This window comes from Nycticebus coucang, chromosome 6 (genome assembly GCF_027406575.1).
Source record: "Nycticebus coucang isolate mNycCou1 chromosome 6, mNycCou1.pri, whole genome shotgun sequence".
Lineage (NCBI taxonomy): Eukaryota > Metazoa > Chordata > Mammalia > Primates > Lorisidae > Nycticebus > Nycticebus coucang.
Window position 1 is genome coordinate 77,592,061 of NC_069785.1, and position 26,723 is coordinate 77,618,783.

At 53.4% G+C, this 26,723-nt stretch overlaps 2 protein-coding genes across 6 annotated transcripts; both read left to right on the top strand.

Annotated features, from left to right (window-relative positions):
* The first annotated feature begins 4,675 nt into the window (after positions 1-4,675).
* LMAN1L (lectin, mannose binding 1 like) lies at positions 4,676-17,191 on the top strand. 5 transcript variants are annotated; one of them, XM_053596000.1, is made up of 13 exons: positions 4,676-4,856; positions 7,020-7,174; positions 7,298-7,405; positions 7,502-7,560; positions 9,258-9,366; positions 9,687-9,822; positions 10,569-10,624; positions 11,183-11,315; positions 11,626-11,777; positions 12,869-12,936; positions 14,571-14,691; positions 15,327-15,454; positions 16,422-17,191. In XM_053596000.1, exons 1-13 carry the CDS (start codon positions 4,685-4,687, stop codon positions 16,552-16,554), a joined length of 1,530 nt encoding a protein of 509 aa, XP_053451975.1. In that variant the 5' UTR covers positions 4,676-4,684; the 3' UTR covers positions 16,555-17,191. The 5 variants fall into 5 exon arrangements, with proteins under 5 accessions (XP_053451975.1, XP_053451977.1, XP_053451972.1 ...); XM_053596002.1 differs by having other exon boundaries at positions 9,267-9,366; positions 16,425-17,191; XM_053595997.1 differs by having other exon boundaries at positions 7,298-7,560.
* Positions 17,192-17,455: 264 nt separating this feature from the next.
* On the top strand, positions 17,456-23,206 carry CPLX3 (complexin 3). Its single transcript, XM_053596032.1, has 3 exons — positions 17,456-17,790; positions 18,966-19,053; positions 21,552-23,206. Exons 1-3 carry the CDS (start codon positions 17,627-17,629, stop codon positions 21,774-21,776), a joined length of 477 nt encoding a protein of 158 aa, XP_053452007.1. The 5' UTR covers positions 17,456-17,626; the 3' UTR covers positions 21,777-23,206.
* Positions 23,207-26,723: the final 3,517 nt, after the last annotated feature.

Consider the following 26,723-nt stretch of genomic DNA (forward strand, 5'->3'; position numbering starts at 1 on the left):
CAGAAGCAACATGAGAGGTCAGCAATCGTGAAAAATGTGGCTGCAGTAGAGGATGAGAGAGGAAGATATGGGAGAGAGATTTGTCACTGAGGCTTAAGCAAAAGTGACAGCCAATGGAAAGGACATTGGAATTGCAGAGGAGGGAGACTCGCACGCAGTGGTGTAGTAGTGAATGTTCAACAACCAAGTCATTTACAGCATTTGTTACTATCTTACCACAGCCGATTTTAAGCTACCAACCTGACTTTGCTGAATGCAAGTGGGGATTTCAACAATCAGCTCTCACTAGTTGATCCAAACCAGCTGGGGTTCAGAAACTGCAGTGATGTCCATGGCTATGAGGTCACAACAGGCCAGGCAGGCAATATACAGAGAATTGGACAGGTGTAAGACAAACAGGAATGAAGGGACAGAGCCCGACTAAGGGGACCCTGAGCGAAGGCAGACCTTGGTAGCTGGGTGTTCCAATTATTATTTTTATTTTTATTTTTTTGCAGTTTTGGCTGGGGCCAGGATTGAACCTGCCGCCCTCGGCATGTGGGGCCAGCGCCCTACTTCTTGAGCCACAGGTGCTACCCCGTTCAATTCTTTCCACATGGTGACATGGGAGCCCTTCCCCTCTGCCCCACACCATGCCACCATTCCTTCATCGACCCCCTCTCTCCCTCTCCTGACCTTCCTCTCTCAAGTTTCTTGAGTTTTCTGGGGGGTTTTGGTTTTGGATTTTGGAGACAATCTCACTCTGTCGCCCTCAGTAGAATGCCGTGGCATCATAGCTCACTGCAACCTCAAACTCTTGGGCTCAACCGATCCTTCTGCCTCAGCCTCCTAAGGGACTGTAGGCACCTGCCACAACACCTAGCTAAAGTTTCTGTATTTTTGCCCCAAGATCCTTCCCACTGCCTCATCTTTCCCTTCTGCTTTGTGCTGGCCAATGGCATATCCTAGATGAGCAGGACATAGTTCCTACCCCTGAGGAGCTCATGGACTGATGGGGGAACCCCCTCAAGACTCAGGCTGGTACCCAGAAACCTGGTGAGGCATCATCCACTGCCTCACCCAGACAGTGAGGCAGAGGTGGCAGGAGACATGGGGTGGCTGCCCAGACAACTCAGGAAGGCAGGGACAGAGTGAGGGCATTCCTGGCAAAGGAAGGGCACTGCCTGGGCAGAGGTATGAGGTGCCTGTTAACATGTATACATGTGGCTAGGGCTCAGGTGCCAAGAGCTGCAGTTTGACGTTGAGTGAGGCTGAAGAGAAAGTAGGGCCCAGGGTGGTGCCTGTAGCTCAAAGGGATAGGGTGCCGACCCTATATGCCAGAGGTGGAGGGTTCAAACAGCCCTGGCCAAAACCTGCAAGAAAAAAAAAGTAGGGCCCAGGCCCCACCTGCTTTTGCAGGCCTGTTGAGCTTACCTTTACACAAAGGTCTAGGGCGGAGGAGTGACATGATTAGATGTGTATTTTAGGAAGATCATTCTAGTTTTAGTCTGGCCTAAACACAGTGAGACAGTGGGAGGCTGCAGGGAGCTAAGCAGGGGATGAATGATGGGGGCCAGGCTGGAGAAGCAGGTTCGGTAGAGAGGAAGATGAACACAGCTGACATTTTACTGTCTGTCAGTCCTGGTCCAGCACTTTACATGCATTATCTCGTGTGACCCTCCAAACAACTCTTGGAGGTATATGCTGTCACATCCCCATTTTACAGATAAAGAAACTGAGGCTCAGACAGATTAAGGAACCAGGTAACAAATTATGACAGCAGCCAAAAATAAATATAAGAGCTTGCTGACGGCTGGATGTAGGGGATGAGGCAGTGGGAAAGATCTGGGGGCAGTTCTACTCTGGTATGATGTGGGGCGGTGCCATCCATGAGACCCAAGGCCTGGAGGAGAATAGGAGGGGAGCTGGAGAAGAGGAATTTAATTGAGATATGATGTCCGGGGGCCTTAGTGACATCTAAGCAGAGATGTCCCCTGCAGAAAGAGACATTCATTCCAGCTTTCCAGGAAGAGGCTGGGCTGGAAGTATTGACTTGGTAATCAGACACAGAGATGTGCTTGAAGCCATGGTCATGGAATAGCTTGGCCCAGCCAGGAAACAAGCAGAATGAGGGGAAGCAAGCCCTCAGGCTTAACTTAAGAGGCTGCAAAGGTAGAGCAGCTGGCCAGGGAGTAGCAAGGGAGCAGTTAGGAGCAAGGTGAGTGCTAGAGGGGCTCAGGGCACAGAAGAGGGGTGGCTTCAATGATGAGTGGGGGTGAGCACGTGGATGTTGGCAGCATCTTTCAAGGCAGAGACTGGATTGAGAAGAGACCACTTGGGCAGCACCTGTGGCTCAAAGGAGTAGGGCGCTGGCCTCATATGCCGGAGGTGGTGGGTTCAAACCCAGCCCTGGCCAAAAACTGCAAAAAAAAAAAAAAAAAAAGATTACAGAGCACAGGGGCAGCTGCTTAGGCCTTGCTAGAGCATGTCCTGCGGTGTGATGGGGACTGCAGGGGAAAGGCAGGGCCATCAGGATCAGATGGAGGCGAGGTAGCAGCGATAGAGTGGGACCACCTGCCACCAGCTTGACTGTGAAGGCAGTCGGAGAAGGTGGAGGAAGTAGAGTGTTTAGTGTTGAGAAGTGGTGTCTTTTGGCATGTCCTAAAATGTCCCACTTACAAGCCTGAGTTTAATCAATTTATAGAGCTTCAGTCACTGAATCCTGCTGGGGACCAAAAAAGCGTGGTAAAACTTCAGCTATCCAGAATTATTAGCAAGTGGGCGGCGCCTGTGGCTCAGTCGGTAAGGCACCGGCCCCATATACCGAGGGTGGCGGGTTCAAACCCGGCCCCGGCTGAACTGCAACAGAATTATTAGCAAGTAAGTCACTCTGGAAAACTAATCTTTATTTGAATGAAAATGTTTGAAATAGGCTCAGTGCCTGTGGCTCAAGCTGCTAAGGCACCAGCCACATACACCAGAGCTGGCAGGTTCGAATCCAGCCTGGGCCCGCCAAACAACAATGACAGCTGCAACCAAAAAATAGCCGGGCGTTGTGGCAGGCGCCTATAGTCCTAGCTACTTGGGAGATGGAGGCAGGAGAATCGCTTGAGTCCAGGAGTTGGAGGTTGCTGTCAGCGGTGATGCCATGGCACTCTACCCAGGGTGACAGCTTGAGGCTCTGTCTCAAAAAGAAAAAATATTTTCTTTTTTTGGGACAGTCTCACTATGTTGCCCTCGGTAGAGTGCCATGGCATCACAGTTTGCCGCAACCTTAAACTCTTGGGCTTAAGCGATTCTCCTGCCTCAGCCTCTCAAGTAGCTGGGACTACAGGTGCAAAATATAGGCTTTCTTACCAAAGATGTTTTATTATGGAAATTGTCAAGCATATGAAAGTAAAAAGAAGAGTATAACAAACCCACCTTTCAGTTTTAGTAGTTACCAACTCAAGGTCAATGCTGTGTGGTGTACACCCCACCCACACTCCTAAGGCCTTAGAATATTCAGAAGCAAATCCCAGACAAATGGCTCGGTGCCTATAGCACAGTGCTTACGGCATCAGCTGCATATACCTAGGCTGGCAGGTTTGAACCCAGCCCGGGCCAGCTAAACAACAATGACAACTGCAACAGCAACAACAACAACAAAAATAAATAGCCAGGCATTATGGCAGGTGCCTGTATTCCCAGCTACTTGGGAGGCTGAGGCAAGAGAATCACTTAAGCCCAAGAGTTAGAGGTTGCTGTGAGCTATGACACTACAGCACTCTACTGGGGGTGACAGCTTGAGACTTTTGAGACTGTCTCAAAAAAAAAAAAAACAGGGCTGTGCCTGTGGCTCAAAGGGGTGGGGCACCGGCCCCATATGCCAGAGGTGGCGGGTTCAAACCGGCCAAAAAAAACCCCACAATATCATAAATTACTCCTAAAAATTTTAACAATAATTCATTAATCAAATATCCATTGGGGTGGCGCCTGTGGCTCAAGGAGTAGAGTGCCAGCCCCATATACCAGAGGTGGCAGGTTCAAACCTGGCCCCAGCCAAAAACTGCAAAAAAAAAAAAATTCAAATATCCATTGTTCAAATTTCCCCAGTTTCACTTTTTTCGCAATAAGTGGGTTAAAATTTGGCTCCAAAAAGGTCCATGCATTGCATTTACTTGCTCTGTCTCAAGACTCCCTTTCTTTTTCATGTAGTTTATTTGTTGAGAAATTAGAGGATGAGCTCTGGGGGATGTAGACGAGACCAGAGCATCTCATCTGGAGACAAGGGGAAGCTGAGGAGGAGAAAAGCGTAGGTGGACAGATGGCCAAATAGTTGGAACATCCACAGCCAGAGAAAGAGGCAGGACACGTGGACCATCCCTGCAAAAGGGAGGAGAGGCCAGGACTCCTGATGGGTGGGCCTGTGTGTCCCTGAGTGCCCCACCCGCTGCTGGAGCTGAGGGGAGGTGGAAAGATGGCCTGTGCCAGGAGCAGGGGCAGAGCTCAGGTTGGTGAGGGTTCAGGCTGTCCACAGCAGGCTGAGGTGAGGGAGGGGCAGGAACAGGATGTCTGTGTTAGGGAGGAAGGGAGGGAGGGAGAAGACAGGCCAAGCCCAGCTCCTGACCAGTCCCAAGCTCCTCCTGCCTGGCTGGGTTCCAGAAGCCCCTCCCTAGCCTCTCAGCTACAGTCTTGCACAGGGCCTGAACTCAGCTCCTGCACAATGCTTGCGGTCAGTGATCCAGATGCCTTGCTGTGCCTTCTCCTGCTCCTGGCCCCCCATGGTGCAGAGCAGGGGCATCATCCTCGGCGCAGGTTTGAGTATAAGCTCAGCTTCAAAGGCCCAAGGCTGGCATTGCCTGGGGCTGGAATACCCTTCTGGAGCCATCATGGAGGTGAGGGCAGGGGTGGGTACCAGCCATGCCCAGGGTCCCTCAGCATGCTGAAGCAGCTACAACTTGGCGGGAAGTGGGTCTGCTAGGTACAGCCTCTACGGTGGACAGGGCCTGAGGCAGACCATGCCAGGGGCTCCAGGATTCCTTCCAGGTTTGTCTCCTGCTCCACTCCTACCCCCAGTCTCAGTTTTCTCCTCTCTGCTCCTCTTCCTCTCATTGGACCCCCCCTTCTTCTGCCTCTTAAACCTGTGAACATACACGCATGCTGCCATGCTAAGTCCCAGACACAGAAACAAGGCAACTTTGACCAGCACAAACCCTCACTGTCCTGGCTCTGTCCTGTCAGGCCTGTGGCTGTCCATAAGAACTGAGGAACCACCCCCCTACAGGGCATCCTCATGCCCAGCTGTTTCCCCAGAGCAGGCACTAGCCCTTCCTGTATGTGTGCTGGAGTGGAAGCAAGGATGAGACCATCTTAGCCCATAGGTTCTATTCAGAGCCCTCTAAACCCAGACCTATGAAAGGCTATATTCTGCCTAATCTTGTTCCCAAAACAGTTTGTGATGACTTACAGGGACCTATATAATAGAGGTACTTAAATTAGGAGTGAGCAAGAAGAATGAGATGTAGGGTTAGGACAGACCATGGAATGAGTCCAGTTTCCAAAACATATGCTGTGAGATTTGTCCACCTCAGAATTGGGCCACAGATTTAACTCAGAGCCTCCTAGCAGCCAAAGCAAAGAGAGAAAGAAGATTACTGTGTATTTCTATCTATGAATTGTAAGTTCTGAAAAATGGCGATTCCTGACTGAGGCCAGAACAAAACATCCCTTGGAGGTAAGAGGCTCTGTCAATAGTGTCTTTCTTCCAGTCCTCCCTCACAGAGGCACGAGAGGTGGATGGGGTAGGCTGTCTTTCAGTACCAAGCCAGGTGCTGCTGCAGGGCCAGGAGGACAGAGTCTCTGCACTACTCACGTCCCTGGATCTTGCCATGTCTAGGCTATCAAAGATCATGTGGGGGAGCACAGGTACATTCTCCAAGATCACCCATTGTCTACTCATTCATGCATTCCTGAGTCAGTCTCTGGGAGCCCACAGTCCGGAGCAATGTCACACAAACAATCCGCACACAGCCGAATGCATAAGTGTAGCAGGCAGCAGACAGTCCTGGCCATCTGCAAGTCACTGCAGAGGCAGTGGCAGCTTCCAGAGACCCCAGGACTTCAGGCCTTGCACCCTCTGAGCCCCCTGCCCCCACCGTCCCTGGCCTTTGCAGGATAAACAGGATGCATTAGCATCCTCCAGAAAGTCCTGGCAGGGTCTGGGCCCTGGGCCAGGTTCCAGGCTGGCAGGCCAGAGGGGTAGGGGAGCCAGCTGGAGTAGGGCCTCTGAATTCCCTTCTGGTTCCTGCCAAATCTGCCTCGGTTTCTCTCCTCAGTGCTCCCTCCTGGCAGTGGGGTGGGCTTCTTTCTCCCACCCTACCACCACCCACACACTCCACCTTTTCCTCTCCGTCCTCCAGGCCAGTTCCCATCTCCACACCTTTGCCTTCATGCTTCCCTCACCTAGGAATGCCCCCTAGCTCCCTTCTACTCCCAGGAGGCCCCAACCACATCTGGCCACACTAGCGTGTCCCTCCAAGCTCCCATAGCCTGGAGTCCTGAGCCTCCCTGTGGCTGGTCTCTCGGAAAGTGTTCTATGTTCTCTGGCCTCAGGCATTTCCTTTTCCCTCACAAGGCCTCAGTTTCTTCATCTGAAAAACAGGAAGGGTTACACACAAATCTCTCTTGTGGTGGAAAAAGCTTGTACTTTGGAGTCAGATGGAGCTGAATTCCAATTCACTCAGTTCCTTTTATGAGCTTCAGTTTCCTCATCTGTAAAATGGGATCTTATACAAACAGACAAGACCATGGTGGAGCTTAAATGAAGATGCAGACAGGGCTGTCATTCATTGCTGTCCCTTGGCAAAGGCCCCCCAGCTGTTCTGGGCTCTCATTCTCACTTCTCATGAGATTTCTGCATCCGACCAGCTGGCTGTTGTTTAGTGGCAGGCCTTGGCATTCTCATTCCTCCTCCTGGAACCCAGCCCCAGGCAATAAGAGACAGTGAAGTGGGAACAAGGGTGTAATGGGCTTGGGTCCTGAGCTGCCCTGGTCCACAGATACTATCCTGGGCCTGGAAGAAGTGCGGCTGGCACCGTCCCTGAGGAACCGCAGTGGTGCCGTGTGGAGCCGGGCCTCCGTGCCCTTCTCTGCCTGGGAGGTAGAGATGCAGATGAGGGTGACTGGGCCAGGGCGCCGGGGAGCCCAGGGCATGGTGAGTGGCCCCACATAGGCTCAATGGTAAGGGAGGGCAGTGTGGTTCAGGGGGGTGGGTGATGAGCCCTGGGGTTCCAGTGACCCTCAGGAACCCCTGAGCTGAGGGACTGGGGACCTGCAGGCCGTGTGGTACACCCGGGACAGGGGCCACGTAGGCTCTCTCCTGGGGGACTTGGCCTCATGGGACGGCATCGGGATCTTCTTCAACTCCTCTGCCGAGGATATCCAGGTGAGTAGCAGTCTCCTGCCCACTTGCCCACCCATGCCTTCCCCTTCCTCCTGCACCCACCCACAGCTCAGTCTGATTACCCTCCATCCCATGCAGAACAGCCCTGCCATCCGTGTGCTGGCCAGTGATGGGCACAGCTCCTATGAGCAGCTTGGGTAAGGTCTATCTGGACTGCTCCCCAACACCATTCCTAGGCCCAGTGGGGCTCAGAGTCACCCGTATCACCAACGGGTGCCCCTGCACCAATCTCTGGAGCTGCCATCTCTGCTGGCCTCTCACTCTGAACTGGTGGTTGCTCCCTGCTCCCTACCCTCACCCCCAGAACCTCTCCACTCAGTTTCAGCTGTGCCTCCCTAACACAGACTCCTGACACTCACCCAGAGCACACACGTGTAGGGCTAGCTTGAGAACAGGAGTGTGGGGCACCTCCATGCCATTCTGAAGACAAGCCCTGTGGCTGTCTGCCCTCCTTCATGGCCAGGGCAGCCAGTGAGTCAGAGGCGAGGACGATGCCCCGTTACTGGGGTCAGAGGAACACAGAGTGCTCACTCCCTCCATGTCCCTCAGACTTTGCTTGCTCCCACCTGGGAACAAGGAACCACCCAATAGCCCCAAGGGAAGTGACATAGGCTGAGGCCTGTGATAAGCACATTTCTACACCCATTATCTCATCTCATCCCCAACATCTTTGACACTGGGAAGTATTAGATCATTTACAGGTAAGGACACTGGGGACCAGAGAGGTGAAGTGACGTGCCCCAGGTCACAAAGCGATGCGTGCAGAGCTGAAATTTGAGCCCAGACTTGCTTGTGGAGGATCCACACCCTTCCCTGAACCAGCTGCTCCTTCCCTTTCCCTAGATGACGTGGCTTCTGTCCGCTCCAAACCCGGGCTGGCTGCCTCCTCAGTGGCTGGGCCGGTTTGTCAGAGTCTCTCTCAACAAACAATCCTCAGCTCATAACAATTAGGATAATTGTTGGCATTCATTGAGCTGAGCTTACTATGCGCCAGACACTGCACCAAGCCCTTCACATTCACTGTTTCACTGAACCCTCATAACCTTGTTATGAGGTAGTTTCAATTAGCCTCCTCTTTTTAAAGATGGAAACACAGGGTTTGGGAGAGTGAAGTAACTTGCCCGAGGTCACACAGCTTGGAATGCAAACCCGGGCAGCTGCTCTAGCGCTGCTGGCTTGTGTCTTGTGCCGCCTCCCTCCTGGCTGAGGGCAGCAATGCCAGCTGCTCTGGTGTGGGCTGCCCACAGTGTCCCAGAGTCTCTGTGCCTGTGGGTTCATAGAAACTCAGGAATCTGCACTCTTCTTCTAACTCCCCAGAGCTTGTTGTGTTGCCCCTTGGGGAAGGTGGGGCTGGTCACATTGCCCTTGGCCACTAGGACATGTCCTGTGTTATCTCCCTACAGTCCGACCCATGCAGCAGGGAGAGGATAGGCAGGCCCTACCCAGAGGAGCAAGAAGGGGAGGGAAAGAGGGGAAGAGAAGGGCAGGAGGATGAGGTGGTGGGTCAGAGGGAATGAGGGCAGAAAGCCCACTGTTGGTCCATGCCTCTGTCCCCCTGGGGAAGGGTCACAGGGAGGGCCCTGCCCCTTTCTCTGTAAACTCCAAGTCCTGACATTCCACTAGGCAAGGCATCTTCCTTCCCTCCCTCTCTCCTAAGAGAGCAGACTACAGCAAGAGAGACTCAAGCTAGACTACAGAGACACATCCCATACCAGCTCACCCCTTCCCCCACTGTAGTGCCAACCTCATTGGGGAAGGCACTGAGCAGAGTGGCTTCCAGGACTTCCCTCACTAACCAGGGCTTGGGTCCTGTGTGGCCTTGCTGGATTTCAAGTGCCCACAGGGATGGAGCCAACTGGGTGCTGGGCTCCTGTCATCAGGACTTCCGGAACCGGCCGCACCCCTTCCGAGTAAGGATCACCTACTGGCAGCAGAGACTGCGCGTGAGTGGCCCCTCTTGCTTTTGGGGTCCTCCAGGTGGCTCTGGGTAACAGACCACGGCCCCATCAGACTGGTGTCTATGACACAACGCGGGGTCTCTATCCTCCACCCCTACACAGACTCCTAACACTCACCCAGAGCACACACGTGTAGGGCTAGCATGAGAACAGGAGTGTGGGTCACCTCCATGCCATTCTGACACCAAGCCCTGTGGCTGTCTGCCCTCTTTCATGGCCAGGGCAGCCAGTGACTCGGAGGTGAGGACGATGCCCCATTGCTGGGGTCAGAGGACCAGAGTGCTCACTCCCTCCATGTCCCTCAGGTGTCCAACAGCGGCCTTACTCCCGGTGATCCCGATGAGGTCTGTGTGGATGTGGGGCCCCTGCTTTTGGTCTCTGGAGGTTTCTTTGGTGTCTTGGCAGCCACTAGCACCCTGGCAGAAGGATCCCACTGGGCAGGTAAGAGCAGGGTGGTGGAACTAAAGAACCTCCCCGAGCATACTGGGTGTGGGGTCAGCTACTTCCCCACCATGCTACCTGGGCAAGTCATGAGATCTCTCTGGGCCTCAGCTACCATTGGGAGAAGTCATGTGTACCCTGAGATTTGGAAGTCTCAAATTGGATAAAACATGAGAAGCTTTTATTCTAGTGTGGGCCTCATGAGTGCCCCTAGGTGGGAACTGTAGGGCAAGTGGAAGAGGGAAGAAGAGGCATATTCAGGAAAATGGAGCAAAGAGATCTGATGCAATGGGAAGTCCATGGAAGGCTCTGCAGCTGAAAGGCAGGCGAGTGGGAATCTTTGAATGCCAGGATTATAGTCTTTAGACACTGGGCACTGGGGAGCCATGGAAGGTTTCAGAGGAGAAGAATAACATGGTCAGAGCCATGCAAAGTTGCCTCTGCCAGTGGCAGTTATACTCTGGGGCCTGAGGGTGTCGCTTAGTTTGCTGCCATGGCTCTAGCGCAGGGTATTTCAAGATCATCCACTTTTCCCATTCATGGGGTCCACCTCTGCTGAGTGTGAGGTTCAACTTTCACAGCCATCTGCCCATCTACTCACCTGTACCTCATACCTGTCCTGTCAAGCGAGTAAGACAGGGTCAGAGAGCCACCTCCCTGGGATATAATGGAGGCTGGGGGCGAGGGCCAAGGAAGTGGGTTCTGGGTGAAGGAGTCTTATTTCTTCTTCATCTACCCTCTTCCAGATGACCACGATGTCCTATCCTTCCTGACCTTCAGTCTGAGTGAGCCGAGCCCAGAGGTGATGCTAGCCCTGGCTACCTGGGAGAGGCAGACCAGGCACCCTTCCCTCTCCCACGTCATAGTGCCCTCAGACCTGCCATTCCAGCCTTATCCCTACCTGTTCTCTGAGCTCTGCACAGGCCAGGCCTTGTGTTGGGTGATGCTGGGGGCCAGGCTCTGTCTTCAAGGCCTCTCAGGCTGTCTGGACCAGGCTGTTACATTATAGACCAGAGTGATCACAGGGTCTCAAAGGGTGCAGGAAGGAGGCTGTGGGAGCACAGAGGAAGGGAGCTCCCCACTGAACCAGCCAGGGGATAGGGAAGGCTGCCTGCAGGAGCTAAGATTGGAGGAATAGAGGAGGAGCAGCATGTACAGGCCTGAGGCCGCAGCAGGGAAGGGTGTGGGGATCTGAAAGGGACATAGTTCAGAGGGCTGGAAACTACAGGGCTCGGTGTCTAAGCAGAGGGCTCTTCCCTGGGTGGGGTGGTGCTATTTGGTCAGGAAGGCAGACTGGGCTTGTGGGGGAGCCTCTAGATCGTCCATAGGTTCCACCCAACTTTCTGTCTTCCTCCTCCAGCCTTCCCCCCTACCCTTTCTGGAGATGGAGCAGCTCCGCCTGGAGAGGCAGTTAGAAGGGCTGCGGGCAAGGCTGGCTGTGGGCACCAGGGAGGACATAACTCCAAAGCCAACCTCTGAAGCTCTAGGAGATGGTAGGGACCCAGGAAGTGGGCAGGTGGGCCCAGAGCCCATCCAAATCATTAGATCCTCTTCCCTTAGAACCAGGAACTGAACCCTTTAACCAATGGGAAGATGGAGGCCTGAGGAGGCCATATCTAAATGGCCCATCAGACCTAGATGTTCTGTCCTATCCCTACTCCACAACGCAGACACATTTTCTGGGGGAGCATCTTGGAAGCAGCAGTCTCACCTCTGGCAATCCTCTCCAAAATGATCCCCAAAGATAGGCTCTGTTGCCCTCACCCAGCTGGCTGCCCATCCCAGTTCTGTCCCAATCCCCAGAGGAAAGGCTCTTTGACCTGAAGGAGACACTGGACAGACACAGCCGGATCCTCCAGGCTCTCCAGGGTCTCTCCAAGCAGTTGGCCCAGGCTGACAGGCAATGGAAGCAGCAGATGGGAGCCCCAGGCCAGGCCAGGCCTGAGGGAGGCTGGGTAAGTGGCTCTTCTGGCATCCAAGGCTTTACCTGCAGGCTCCAAAGAGGAGCAAAGTCAGGGACCAGCCTTCCAACAAGGTCTGGAAGGAAGGGGACAGGGATGAAATGCTGCAGGTCACCAAACCTGGCAGGGCAGCATACATGGGCACCTCTGCATGTACACGAGAACCACAGGGCTAGGGCTGAGGAAAGGAGATGCCAGGTATTTAGATTCGGGTCTGTAGATGAATGACAGAAATAGACTAGGTGCTAATTTGCATGTAGCTATGCATGTGATTTGCATACAGCTTGCTTAATGCTCAGTTGCATGAAAATCCTCATTTAACTCCACTGCCAGCTGGCTCCTCCCCTGGGGAGTCATGCCTCAGGTCATGCCCAGCTTGCGGCCCTGAGAGCTAAACTCAGCCAAGGTGCTAGGCACTGGGCAGAGGGGCCAGCAGCTCCTGCAGGGTTTGCTGGGCTCTGAGAGCCCAAGGTTTTAATCTTGTGTCCTTGGGCTAGAGCAGCTTAGGCTGCGCTGCTGCAGAGGGAAAGAGGGGAGGGGGCCCACACCCCAGAGCCAAGCCTCTCCGATCCTACCTCCAGTCCCTAGACCCCTCCTGCCAGGTGCCATCTGCCCCAGAAGAGGATGGCCCCCTCTCCAGGTCACTCAGCAATGCAGGGACCCAACCACCCAGTGCTGGGTGTTGACCAGCACTGGCCCCAGCTTGGATTATGCCTTCGTGCTTGTAGCTACCTCTTCTTCAGGTTCCCGGGAGAAGGGAGGCAAACAGGACTGGACTGGGCCTGTGCCCCCTGCAGGGGATACAGCCACTTTTAGGAAGGAGAGAGATTTTGAAAAAGCCCAGGAGTGGCCACTGTCGGGAGTTGGGGGGGAATTACCTTTAGGGAGAAGGGCTTGGGGTGCATGTGCACAAACCAAGATGAACAGGGGATCAAATAAACTTAGTGTGTCCATAACAAGGCGGGCCCTGGTAATCTGGGAAGGCCTCTAGGAGGAGGAAGCTGCAGTATTTTGGGGGGAATGTGGGCTCTGAGAAAAGTGGGGCTGTTCCCTGGGCCCTGGATAAGAGGCTGGTCCTCCTACAGGACTCTGTCAAAGTCAGTACCCTGCTCCGTGGACAGCAGACTCTGCTCCAAACCCTGCAAGCGATGCGGTAAGGGATGGGAGGTGGAGGGGGGACTGCACCTTGCTTCTCAGCCTGAAGTTCCTCTATTAGTCCTTCATTCCTTTTATCATTTCTTGAGTACACAAAGCCTGGCAGGTGGAAGTGCTGGGTTTGCAGTTAGGTTTGTTGATTTGACTTAAATTTAACTGTATCAAGTTTGAAGTTTTGAAAGTCCTCATTCAAAAGCAAGACCACTCTCTGGCCAAGAGCAGTGGCTTGTAATCCCAACACTCTGGGAGGCCGAAGCAGGTAGATCACCTGAGCTCAGGGTTTTTTTTTTTTAATTTTTTTTATTGTTGCAGTTTGGCCAGGGTTGGGTTTAAACTCACCACCCTCAGTATATGGGGCCAGCACCCTACTCACTGAGCCACAGGCACTACCCTGAGCTCAGGAGTTTAAGACCAGCCTGAGCAAGAGCAAGACCCTGTCTTTACAAAAATAAGCTAGACATGGTGGGTACCTATAGTCCCATCTACCTGGAAGGCTGAGGGAAGAGGATCAATTTAACCCAGGAGTTTGAGGTTGCTGTCTATGACAACAGGGCACTCTACTCAGGGCAAGAGAGTGAGACTCTGGGCAGTGCCTGTGGCTCAGTGAGCAGGGCGCTGGCCCCATATACTGAGGGTGGTGGGTTCAAACCCTGCCCCGGCCAAACTGCAACAAACAATAGCTGGGCATTATGGTGGGCGCCTGTAGTCCCAGCTACTTGGGAGGCTGAGGCAAGAGAATCACCTAAGCCCAAGAACTGGAGGTTGCTGTGAGCTGCGACGCCATAGTACCCTACCAAGGGTGACAAAGTGAGACTCTGTCTCTTAAAAAAAAAAAAAAAAAAAAGGCAGGGTGAGACTCCGTCCACTCACCCAAAATAAAGAGCAACTCTCTCTGGGAGAAGCCCAACATGAAGGCCCCCATGGGACATTCCCACCCCAGGGAGGGTTAATAAATCTGAGCCTTCTGGAAAGAAGGGACATTTTATTTATTTATTTATTTATTTATAGAGATAGTCTCCCACTGTTGCCCAGGCTAGAGTACTATGGCCTCAGCCTAGCTCAAAGCAACCTCAAACTCCTGGGTTTATGTGATCCTCCTGCCTCAGCCTCCTGAATAGCTGAGATTACAGGTGCTCTCTACAATGGCTGGCGAAGGGAGGGGACATTTTGATGGGGGTTCTTGGAGGGAGCAGAGCCAGTTGGAGGATCCAGTCCCTTTGGTTTTCCCCTTTCAGCTTCCCAGCATCCCACTTTAGGCCAGGCCTCTGGAGCTACCTATAAAGCCCAGAGGAAAGCAGAGCCCTGGGGATGCTAGGGAGGAAGGAGGCTGTGCCTAAAGCCTAACACCTCTAGATCTGAGTGAGGGTGGCAGATGGGAGGAAGGAAAGGAATTAAATCCCCTGGGGGCTGGGGCTGGAAGGCAGAGCCCATGGGAGGCTGGGGTTGAGACTGACAGCTTTAGAGAGATCCTTACCTGAGCTAAAACTATCTCAGGATCTATGAAGAGGTTTGGGGTGAAAAGACCAGGACTGGCCCATGTGCTGCCCGTGGGAATTATGGAAAAAGATTAAGTGATTCGGGTGCAACCAGAAGGGGTAATAAGTCCTCTCCTTTGGTTTCCACCCCTACTAGGGATGCAGCTGCCCGCATGGCCTCGGGAGCCCAGATCTACCTGCCTGTGGGCACCGAGCATCATTTCTCAGAGCTGGACCAGATCCTGAGCCTTCTGCACAAGAACCTTCGGAGCCCAGGGGTGAGGGGGAAGTACGGTGTAGCAGGAGACCCATCCTGTGGTCCAGGCTCAGCCACCCTTCTTCCACCACTCCTGCTGCCCCAGGACCCTCCCACCTTTGCCCTCCCTGCCCGGCAGCCCTGAAAGGCACAACCATGTCTGTGTCTGTGTCTATGTGTGTCCACGTACAGGGACAGTCATCTCATTTTCTCTCTGCCCTCTCTGCTCTCAGGAGAATCCCATAGACCCAGCACTAGCAGAGATCCCTTGGTCTAACCCCCAGTGACCAGAAGGGAAATGGGCTGGGCTGTGCCCAAAGTCATTCAGACATGGGTGGTGCAGCGGGCCTTTCCCCACACCCCTGCCCTGCTCTTACCCTCACCCTCACTCTCACCCTGTCTTTTGCTCTCTACTTCCTTTCTCTTCTTTTGAGCCGTTAGCCCTTAATGATCCCAGGCTCCAGGCCTTCCCAGCTGCCCCCTCAGATGGAGCCATGGAGCTGGGGCTGGGGAGGCAGCTTTGTAGGTTCCTGGATGAGAGCTGGTGTACCCCAAGCCTGGGGGAGGGAAACAGAGCACAGGCATGGCCCAGAATCCATGTCTCCTTCCTCTTCTGGATAAGAAGCTGAGGCAGGAACTTACACTTGTCCCTTTCAGAAAACAGGCAAGGCTCCTGGTGCACCTGGCTGTCCTCCAGGGACTTTCTTCTCATGCCTGCGGCCAGGCATCTTCCTGTTCTTCCTCCTCATGCAGACTGCAGGCTTCTTCTGCTATGTGCACTTCAGGTGCGCCTCCCTGTGGGCAGGACTTTGCACTCCACCTGGCATCTCCTGGTTCGGGGCTCTAGCCATTCAATTTGAGCAGGGGGCACTCAGGCCCACAGGAAACCTGCCCAGTCCCCAAACAGCAAAGAGCACAATGCAAGCCAGGACCCATTCTTTCACCCGGAACTACTGCCCACCTACTCAGCCTCCAGCTCTATCTGGGTCCTGCCCTCCCAGAGTTCATTCTCTAGAGTGTGAGACTGACAAGTAACTGACAGTATCACCCAGTCAGTCAGTGCTATGATGGAACGAAGCTCAAGGGCTATAGGAGAGCAGGAGAAAACAGTTAATCCAGCTTGAGGAGACCAGGGAATCGGCCTGGAAGGGAAATTTGCTGTGGGTCATGGAGGTGACTAGTTTTCCAGCCTAACAGGATATGTAAAGGCATGGGGGGAGCAGCATGAGAAAAGGCATAGAGGCATGGAAAAAAACTTATTTCAGAGAAAAAATGGCGAGTTCAGTTTGTGAAATTGGGCAAAGAGAATTGAAAAGGTGGGGTGGTCACTATTTTTGCTTGGCGAGTATTTGCTGAATGAATGTGCACCATTTAGAGACGTGGTTGTGCTAAGGGCCTCAAAAATGGGTATGACAGTCCTTCCTGGTAGAATTTCAAGACAAGAAGAGTCGATGTAGGCTGAGATGGTCCTGGAGGAGGATTGAAATGTGCTAAGCTTTAAAAGGCGCAAGGTGGAAATGATCACAGACTATGCACATGCACAGGAATGCAGGGGTGGCAGTCAGCCTGGAGACACCTACACAAACCCAAATGCCAGCAGGAAAGTGTGGATCTTTTGTAGCAAGTCAAGGGAGATATAGAAGGTCCCAGAGCAGGGGAGACTGTGGCACTGTGAGTGCAGTCAGGCAACTGTAAGTCTTGGTTTCAAAAACCCAGAAGGGAGAGACCCAAGTAACCTTCTGTCTTTGGCAGCAGACAGGAGCTGGACAAGAGCCTTCAGGAGTGTTTGTCCACAAGCAGCCTTCCCCTGAGCTCGGCAGCACACATCCCTCCATTGCTGCGGGCTCTGAGGAGGCAGCCCCTACCTCCTGGCATGCATGCCTGAGCCCCTGGAAGCAGGAAGTTGTTTGGGGAATGGAAGAGGGCCTGGCCAGTATCCTCTGTCTCTGGGGCTCAGCTCCTCCCCACACCTTAGGTTTTGGTGAGCTCCCACCAGATTAAAGGTGATTTCCCTTTGCCTGTGCTTTAATATGCTCATTTACCTTCCAGCTTCACCTTAATCTCTTGTGAAGCCTTCCACCTCCTCTGGGTGGGAAGCTGGGAGTGGACTCTGCTTAGTCAAGGAGACGAAAAGGCTTTGAGCCCTGGACCTCAAAGGGAGAGGAAATCATAACTCTAATTTCGTCCCCAAATTCACCCAGAACAAGGAGCAGTGTCTCCCAGTGTCCCTCATGCCCGGGCCCTGCCAGCATCACTGAACAACTCCCCTACCCCCACCCTCTGCTGCTCCAGGGGCAGCAGGGCAGGCGCGTGACCGAGGAACTCTGAAAGGCCAACTCACGGAACCATAACTGGGATTCCCGCTCTCGCTCTCGCTCTCGCCCTCGCCCTGGGTCTCCCTCCCTTTCCCAGCGTCAAGCTCTTTGGGCAGCTGCTGCGTTCAGCGCGTTGGGGGTGGGGGGAGCTGGGAGAGAATGGGAAGGGGCCCAGGGCTGGATTTTTACCCCTAGCTGTTGCCCGGATCTTCCAGCTGAAATCCTGACTATCACTGACCCAGGAAGGGAGAAAGTTAGAGGAGGGTAGGAAATAAGGTTCCAGACGTGTATGAGCTCAGCCCCTTTCCCCAGGGGAGCGACCCCACAACCGCAGGCCCTAATCCGCTGTCAGCAGTGCCCAGTGGAGCTTGGCGTTGATGGAGGCACGTGGGGGAGGCGGGAGCGGCGAGCGGGCACGTGGTCCAGCCTTCTCAGCCCCGTGCATGCCCCCCGCCCCCCCGTGAGGAGGGGTTTGAGGAGGTGGGGGCGGGCCCAGGCGGGGGCGGGCGGCGGGCGGTGCAAAGCGTGGGGCGCGGGCCCGCGGCGGGAGCTGTCCGCAAGCCCTAGTGCTGAACTAGGCGAGGACCTGCTGGGTGCTTGGAGCGTGGTAGCAGGCGCCCAGGGCTCGGGCCGGCGAAGACCATGGCGTTCATGGTGAAGACCATGGTGGGCGGCCAGCTGAAGAACCTCACCGGGAGCCTGGGGGGCGGCGAGGACAAGGGGGACGGAGACAAGTCGGCAGCGGAAGCTCAGGGCATGAGCAGGGAGGAGTATGAAGAGTATCAGAAGCAACTGGTGGAAGAAAAGTGAGTGAGATCCCTTCCTGGCTCCAAGGACCCCTCCACCCCGCACACACTCACACAGCCTCTCGGCCCACCCGTGAGCCGGCGTTAGGTTCCAATCTCCCCTTCCCTACTTTCCTAGACACAGTAAGAGTCTGGGAGGTGTCCTCTGGGCTGACCCCAGACCCACCCCGTCTCAAACTAAGAACCGAGCTCCAGCTCCATACTCCGGCCAAGGGGGAGCGGGGGGAGGGGCGATGGAGCCTGGGATTGGGGAGGGGGTGCACGTGCATTTCTGACAAGCCAGTAATCCCTTAATCCGATCTGGTCCCAGCCGCCTATGTCTTCCCACTGGAACTCCTCTGAGCCTGAGGATCTTAGAAAAGTGCTGCAGCCAGAGGGGCGCAGAATCACGGAGACAGATCCTGAGATGGGGGCGCTCATAGATACGGAGGCTACTTGCGTGCCAGCAGTGCTGGGACAGAGAGGAAACCGGAGCAGAGTTAGGGGCTGGACTAGGGCTAGGCTACTTAGATTCTTATTAGCTGGGCAACTTTAGGCAAGTTCATCTTTCTGTGCTTCCATTTCCTTTTCTGGAAAGTGGAGATAGTAATCATAATATGTCTTATATATTTATAAAGATTAAATGAAAGTGCATGTAAACTGTTTAGCACAGCACCTGAAAGTTGGTAAATCTTCACAGATGGTAACTATTATTTCACCTAAGCTTGATAACAGTTTTGCGAGTTGCAAACTCTTATCCCCATTTTACGGAAGAGGAAAGTAAGTGATTTACCCCAGGACATACCTAAAATGGTAATGTAGCTGGGAGAACCCAAGTTTGTCTCTAATGACTTTCCTACATAACACAGCTTGTCAGTGAGGGAAAGAAAGATGGAGTCAGAGGCCACTAGGGACAAATATTAGGGTCTGCAAAGAGAGCCAGCCAGACTGATACCCCTTCCCTCCTGGCTCAGTCCAGCAGCGGATACAGAGATGAGGCTATAGGGTGCTGTAATGGCAGAGAGCCAACACAGACTAACCTAGGCTGGCCAGGTTACACTCTCATGACACCCAGGCTGGCTACACACAGAGACTGATGCAGCAGCTGCCAGTATTCAAAGGCCCCTGATACCTTCCATTGCAGACCCTCACCTCTCTCTGCCCTAGCAGTGACTCTACCCCTGGTGTCCTCACAGGATGGAGCGGGATGCACAGTTCACACAGAGGAAGGCAGAGCGGGCCACACTGCGGAGCCACTTCCGAGACAAATACCGGCTGCCCAAGGTAAGCTGGCCATGGCTGCAAGGGCAATCAGGACCTTGAGCTCCCAACTCGAATTTTCTTCACCCCATTCTGGACACTGCAGTTCTCAGCTCTAAGACTCACAGGGAGCTCTGTTAGATCCTTCCCTCTCTCACTCATTCACTTGTCCATTCATTTATTAACTTACAATTAACCACCTCCTGCCAAGGGCTTGGCACTGAGGCAAAGCCCAGTTATCAAGGCACTGACAGGTTTGTGCTCCTGGAGCTGATCCAAGCCTCTTCTCTCCTCCACCCCCACTTCCCCAACCCCAGAAAGCAGTAGATTTTACAAGGAGTGAGTGATTTTGGAAAACAAACTTTACCGCAGGTATCAGTAAAAATTCTTAGGGCTTCTGAACATATATGGAAGTAAGGGTGGGGAGAGAAGACCACACCCTCTCTTTGTGCCACATATTTGACCTTCATGTCCTCACCCAACACCCCAATAATGCTGCCAGGTAGCTATCACCCATATCTACAAATGACCAGTTGAGGCTTGGAGAGATTAAGGGACTTGGCTAAGGTCACACAGCTAGTGAGCCATGGAGCTGGGATTAGTCCCTGAGCCTATGAATACTGAGCTTGCACTTGCTCTAGGACCCCAGGCTGCTTTCCAGGGTATGGAGTCTGCCTGCAGAGAGCAAAATACCCCCTTGGCTGGCCAAGCAGCCAGGGAGCTTGTCCCAGGAGCCCCCTGCTCCCACGCTCCCCAAGCACTCAGCACCTGATGGACACGGTGGCTGCTCCTGTTGCCTAAGGAGAGAACTCAAGTGCAAGTCACTCCCAGAACAGTGTGCTCAGAACTGTGCTAGACTCTGAGGGGAAATATAAGTACAGTGCTCTAGCAATCCTGACCTGATCTTTCACTTGAATTGTGAACATCACCTTCACTTATTCAACAAATATTTACAGAGCTGCAGCTGTCTCTGATTCCACACAGGGCACCAGTCTTTTGGAAGTCTGTCGAAGGGAAAACCAGTCCAGAAAGCCTGCCTCTCTGCAAACCCACCTAGGGATGGATGCTTGCACTAAATATTTAGGAGATACAACTCCAGACATGAGGGAATTCTGAGTCCAGTAGAGGAGGCAAGACTTGGATGCAACTGAGTAGGACACAAAGTGGAAAGCCCAAGGCCCCCCACGAGGACAGGGAACTGCAACGGCCATCAGTAGCTGCCATGCAAAGGAAGGACAAGTATTGGAATAAGTGACAGGTTTAATTCTAGCTCTCCTACTTCTTAATTGTTTTATTTATTTATTTATTGTTTCGGGTTAATTTGAGGGTAGAAAGAATAAGGTTACAATGTTTGCATTTGTTAGGTAGAGTCCTTCTTATAATGATCTCCTGGCCTCAAGAGGTATGCCGTGCACCCTAACATTGTGCCCTTTAAGTACGAGCACACCCATACCCCTGCCTCCTCCCCTCTCCCTGCTCCCTCCTTCTCCCACACCCACCTTGAATTTAGTTTTTCTCATATGTGGGGGTGTATTAGCTCATCTACTGGTTTTATATTAGTATTGAGTACATTAGATTCTTGCTCCTCCATTCTTGTGATGCTTTACTAAAAAAAAATGTGTTTCAGCTCCATCCACGTTAATACAAAAGATGTAAAGTCTCCATCTTTTTTGTGGCTGAATAGTATTCCATGGTATACATTTACCACAGCTTATTAATCCATTCCTGCGTTGGTGGGCATTTAGGTTGTTTCCACATTTTGACACCTTGGGCAATTTAAGTTACTTAAGTCACTTAAAGTATTTGCTTAAGTTATCTGAGCCTCAATCTCCTTATTTGTGAAGTGAAGATAACAATATTACACTAAAGGGCGGCGCCTGTGGCTCAGTCGGTAAGGCGCCAGCCCCATATACCGAGGGTAGCGGGTTCAAACCCGGCCCCGGCTGAACTGCAATCAAAAAAATAAAAATAGCTGGGCATTGTGGCGGGCACCTGTAGTCCCAGCTACTCGGGAGGCTGAGGCAAGAGAATCGCTTAAGCCCAGGAGTTGGAGGTTGCTGTGAGCTGTGTGTGGCCACGGCACTCTACCGAGGGCCATAAAGTGAGACTCTGTCTCTACAAAAAAAAAAATATATATATTACACTAAGAATTAAAAGCGCTTAGCTCAGTATCTGCCATTTACTAGATGTTTGATAAATGGTACCCATCACTACTGCTGGTTATAGTCAACACATGATGAGCTGACTGAAACAGTGTGACTCCCAAGTACTTGTACTTTGTCTTTGCACACTGTGACAGTCCTTCAGAATCTCAGAGTGAAGTAAGGTGACATAAATGTGCAAGGGCTCCATTTCCAATCATCAAATATTTGATCCTGGGATGGGAGGGTAGGGGTTGAGCTCATTGGAATATGGGGCTCAAGAATCTAGAGGCCTGGGAACCCAGTCTGGGCCTCCCTTTCCCCCTTCAACTCTGGGTCCTCGCAAACCTTTACCACACACCCCCCACCTCTTCCCTTCAGAACGAGACAGATGAGAGCCAGATCCAGATGGCAGGCGGAGACGTGGAGCTGCCCCGGGAGCTGGCCAGGATGATTGAGGAGGACACAGAGGAGGAGGAAGAGAGGGCCTCGGTCCTCGGGCAGCTGGCCAGCCTCCCTGGCTTGGACCTTGGCTCACTCAAGGACAAGGCCCAGGCCACGCTGGGGGACCTCAAGCAATCAGCTGAGAAGTGCCACATCATGTGACCACTTCCCTGGAGGTGCCCACTGGGATGACCAGGGGGCTGGGCCCTCATGAGGGCTAAAAGTGTATCTCAACTTCTAGGGGCCCATAGTCTATCTGCCCTACCTGAGCCCCAGAACCCTTCTCATCTGCACCCCAAGCCTGCCTTCTGGGCCCCTCCCACTCCACTGGAAGCAACAACCCCATTCCTCACTCTGCCCCTCAGGACCCATTCCCTGTCCTTAGCCTGTGCAGCCTCCCAAGACTGTAGGATTAGGCCCATTCCTCTTTGCCATGGCCCCAAGTTCCTGCATACAAGGAGCACCCATAGAGACTCACAGAGGATACGAAAACTCTGGCATGAGCAGAGGCATAAGCCACAGATGCATCCTGGCACACACAGACACATACGCAAAGTCCAGCTCCCCTGGGTACCCAGCGCCTCCAGACACTGATACTCAGATACTCTCAGAGGACTTTGGACAGATGCTCTCAGCAGACAAGAGGCCTGAGTTCAAGCTTCTACATTTATTGTCATTGCTCTTTCTGGGCCTCATTTCATCATCTGTAAGATGGGAATAGACTGGATAATTTCTAAGATTATTTCTGGCTTGGCCTCCCTGGCCTCTCAGAGCCAAGCCCACACCCCTCCTTGGGCAGGGCCGCAGCTGTAGCCATAGCCTCCAGTGGCTGCCACTGTGGGCTCTGGGAGCCGAGTGACGCCATGCAAGGGGTGTAGTGCCAAGAAGCTGGCACTGAATAGTAGCCCGGACAGCTCCAGGCCTTCTCTGGGGCCAAGGCCCAGCCAATTTCTATTCTGTTCCTATAGAACGCTCTTCTGGATTCCATAGCTGGAATCTCCTTTCCTAGCTCAGTGAAAAATAAAAATCCCAAATGATGTGCCTATCTTCCCACATCTGACTGACTTCCAGGAGTTGTGGAGTTCATGGCCTGCCATGGAGGTGTGCTCTTTACGTCCTTACGTCCTGGAGCTTCATGAAAAGGAGACACCTGGTGGTAGGAGTGGAAATGTCTTGAAATGTCTTATGTGGACCCCCTCCAGGTGCCAGCCCCTGTAAGATGCTTAAGCTCTATCCTCTCAGGGGAGAGAGAGGGGTCTGGGGCCATGACCCTGGACTTTGAAGAGGCTGTGGCAGCCAGCTAGATGGTGACGTACGTACATGGGGCATTACTGAGACCACAGTGGCAGGGGAAGCTCAACCACAGCTGTCTCTGGCACCTTTGCCTCTACCCCTGTCACCTCGGAGATGGAAGATATAAAAGCAGGCAGAGAAACTCCATTCCAGCCCAGCACTGCTGTGTGACTTTGAACAGATCCTTTCCCTCTCTGAGCCTATTTTGCTCCTTGTCAAATGAAGAGTTCCACATCTCCTACACTTGAGTAACAATAATATTGTTTCAAAGGGTGACCATTTATAAAGCCATAGGCATGTCATAGACCGTATCAATAAATGGTAACTAATTCTTTAAAGAAATTAAAAGCCTACATCTCATCCTGCTCACCTGTGACAGGGGCTGCAGGTAGAGAGGGTTTATCCAGGAAACCAGCCGGGAAGCAACCCAAGCAGGTTATCCCAGGAGCCTGGGCAGGAAGAAGGTGCTACAGGCCAGCTCAAGGTACCCCCTTAGGGTTTGGGGCCCTGGTTTGCTGCTAAAGCACCGGCCTGGGGGGAAGCCAGCTGAGATTTATAGGCAGGAATGGCCATCAAAGGACTTGATGGAAGGGCAAAGTTTCCATTAGGTCTCCTTTATAACGTAAAGACAAAGAACACAAACCCATGAAGTAGGTAATGTGGGGGTGGGAGCAAGGGACAGAGCAGGGAGGGGGACACATTGCCTCACTGGGGCATGCTGCTTGGGCTGTCATAGTTGGTCTTGCTCTCCTGAGCATCCAGAGAAAGGACCTGAGCCTCTGAGCTGTCCCCAGGCTGCTTCCTGACCTTCTCCAGAGCTGGAGGAGACTCCAGCCAGAGCCCCAAGCTGGGGGTGGGGTGGGTCATGGGCTGCCTCGGCAGCGTCAGCAGTAAGGCCCACGTCAGCAATCCACCCTCCGGGGCCTTCTGCCTAATGGGATTGGACAGACCCCTTCTCCCTCAGCGCTTTGCAGGGCTGAGAGCGAGAAGCAGGGGCGGCAGCAGCAGGGGACTGGGAGACAGCATTCACTGAACCCTGTCAAAGCAGGGCTACCTGAGGCCCAGGGTCAGGAACTGGGGAGGGCTGGAATGAGGTGATGGTGGCTCTGGGGCAGAAGGAGCCTGTTCTAGACACAGGCAGAGATGGGCAAAACCTGCAGGCTCAGGGCTCCCAGCTCCACTGGCCTCCTGGGCTACCCCTCTTGCTCCCTCCCCATCTCCATCAGCCTGTGCCCCTCTCATCTGTGTCCCCTCACCCTTGCCTCACTCCTGGCTCAGGAGGTGTCTTGCACCATGCCCTCAGCTGGGGGCTGACTGATTCAAGTGGATCCCCTCGTCTATACCCAGCCCCAGCTCCAAGCCCCCAGGCCCCGGATGCAGCCACACCACCCTTCCTATCCTGCTTCTACTGTCTGACAATCACGTGCTCTGTGACTGGTCCACTCACCTGGTGTGATGGGAAGGCCACAAAGCCACTGTGGCCACAAAACCACTCAAACTTCCCTTTTCACAGTGCCTCAAACCCCCACATTTGTGCCCCATAGTTTGGACCCTGATGCTGGGCCCACTCCTTCCTTCTTTACTCTCTCCTTCCTGTTCTTTTTCCCTCTTCCCTTCTTTTTTTTTTTGAGACAGAGTCTCACTATGCTGCCCTCAGTAGAGTGCTGTGGCATCACAGCTCACAGCAACCTCAAACTCTTGGATTTAAGTGATTCTCTTGTCTCAGCATCCCAAGTAACGTCTACAGCTGCCCGCCACAACGCCCGGCTGTTTTTAGAGATGAGGTCTCACTCTGGCTCAAGCTGGTCTTGAACCTGTGAGCTCAGGCAATCCACCCGCCTCGACCTCCCAGAGTGCTAGGATTACAGGTGTAAGCCACCGTGCCCGGCCTTTCCTTCTTCTTCACCTTGCAGGCAGTCTGAGGCTGCAGGACATATCAAAAGGTGGTGAGGGAGCCCTCCAACTCTGAGACTTTTTTAGGGAGTGAGGAGGAAAGATGCTAACCTGTTCTTCACCCCTCATTCTCAGGGACTCTGGCTTCCACAGCACAAAGAGCTTCAGGGAGTCCTGCCCAAGGAGCCCATAGTCCTCTTCTGCCTCCCACCCACCCAGAGGGCTCAGGCCCAACTCCCAGTGGGAAGAAAGGTGCAGAGAGAACAAGTGACTTTCCCAGGGCCAGTTGGTTCCCAGGGGGGAACTGGGGAGGGTGACCAGGGCTTGCAGCACTGAGGATCACCCTTCCCCTCCACAGCCAGATGGTCCCTCTTCAGATACTGGAGGCCCCAGGCAGCACTGGGGACATCTGGGACACATTCTTTGCTAAGCTGAGCTGCTGCAGGCCTATTGACCCAGCTAACGCTCAGCCCTATTAGGAGCTTCTGTCCTGCTACTGCATACCAGAGGCTGGGCTGGGGGTGGGGAGCCTGAGTCCACTGCTGTGCCTCTAGCCCTGTGCCTTCCAGGCAGAGCTGTTCCCAGAGACTGTGTGAGGCTTGGAGAGGGCAGGGGAGCCAGGGTGGCCTGGGTCCAGGAGGCAGCAGTGTTGTTGTGGCTGCTCAGCCTCACTAGCAAGAGCTGCGCATGCACCACTATAGGTGTGCGTCTGTGGGATCTGCAGGCTCTGTGAGCTTGCACCTTGTCCCATGTCCTGTGTGCTGTGGGACTTCAAACATATGGGTACGAGTGTGAGATACTCTGGGGGACAGTGGTCACTGGTGTGCCCATTCCCTCCTCAGTGTTGGCCCATCTTCTTCTCAGGGAGGGCTCGAACAGCAACCTGGCCTCTGGGGACAGAGTCTTTCCAGATGACCTCCTGCAGGAACAAAGATTCGATGTTCTTTCCTGAATCCCCAGTAGGCCAAAGAAGGGGCAGACTGGGCACAGGGACAGCTGCGTCCTTCAATCTGCTCCAGAGGCCATCTGTTTTTCCTACGGGAGACACAGAAGCCCAGGCTTGGGTGCTCCCCCAGCATGGCCCAGTACTAGCTCTGAGCTTAGGGGACTCAGCAGAGGTGGGGAGGACAGGGAAGGGGACGGTCTCCTGAACATGGTGGGGGCAGGGGAGGAGAGCAGTACTGCCCTGCTTTGAGTACTTGCAAAGTGTTGAAGGTGACAGGTGGAAAGCCCTGCTCCTAAAAGGAACAATATACTTTTTGAAAAATCAATTTCCATGTTTTCTATAGGCCTCCACCATTAGAAGAGAGCTCTGTACAGATAGCACCATGTCCTCCTGTGTCCCGGTCTCCAACTGGGTTTCCTCCCTGCTTGGCCACAGGTCCAGCCTAGAGGCCATCCGAGTGCTCTGCCCAGGGAGGGGCCCTTCCCAGGGGTTCCTCCACCAGCCTTTCTTGTACTCAGTTCTCCTGGGGGGCCACTCCTCCCCACCCCAACGTGTAAGAACCTCAGGCCCCTGTTCTCAGCCAACCAGCTATTACAAACAGCAGGGTCTGTGGCCAACACCCTCTCCTGTCATCCTTCAGTTCCATTTATCTTTCACCTGTGCCCATCATTTCCACTCTCCCTTTCACCGTCTTCTCCATCCTCCCTGCTCAGTGGGATCCCTCCATTCCCCTTTCCTTTCCCTCATTTTCCATATTGAGGCTTTTTGCCTGGCCCATTTCCAGAAATAATCTGAAGTACGTTTCTCTCCCTAGATCTGAAAATAACATTTTAATTCTTACTATGTGCCAGGCTCATGCACCTCATTACAAATTCACGTGGGGCACTTATCTTCATCCTCATGTTACAGAGAAACAGGCTAATCAATAGGTCCCTAAGCTTCAAGGCCAAGTAGCAGAGCCAGGATTTCTGTGACTC

Bases quoted from the DNA above. Each gene is read 5' to 3' on its own strand.
- LMAN1L (XM_053595997.1), top strand. From the start codon at position 4,685: ATGCTTGCGGTCAGTGATCCAGATGCCTTGCTGTGCCTTCTCCTGCTC. The intron at 9,823-10,568 runs GTAAGAGCAGGG...ACCCTCTTCCAG, and splicing joins AGAAGGATCCCACTGGGCAG to ATGACCACGATGTCCTATCC. The intron at 11,316-11,625 runs GTAGGGACCCAG...CCCAATCCCCAG, and splicing joins CTCTGAAGCTCTAGGAGATG to AGGAAAGGCTCTTTGACCTG.
- CPLX3 (XM_053596032.1), top strand. From the start codon at position 17,627: ATGGCGTTCATGGTGAAGACCATGGTGGGCGGCCAGCTGAAGAACCTC. The intron at 17,791-18,965 runs GTGAGTGAGATC...GTGTCCTCACAG, and splicing joins AAGCAACTGGTGGAAGAAAA to GATGGAGCGGGATGCACAGT. The intron at 19,054-21,551 runs GTAAGCTGGCCA...TCTTCCCTTCAG, and splicing joins ACAAATACCGGCTGCCCAAG to AACGAGACAGATGAGAGCCA.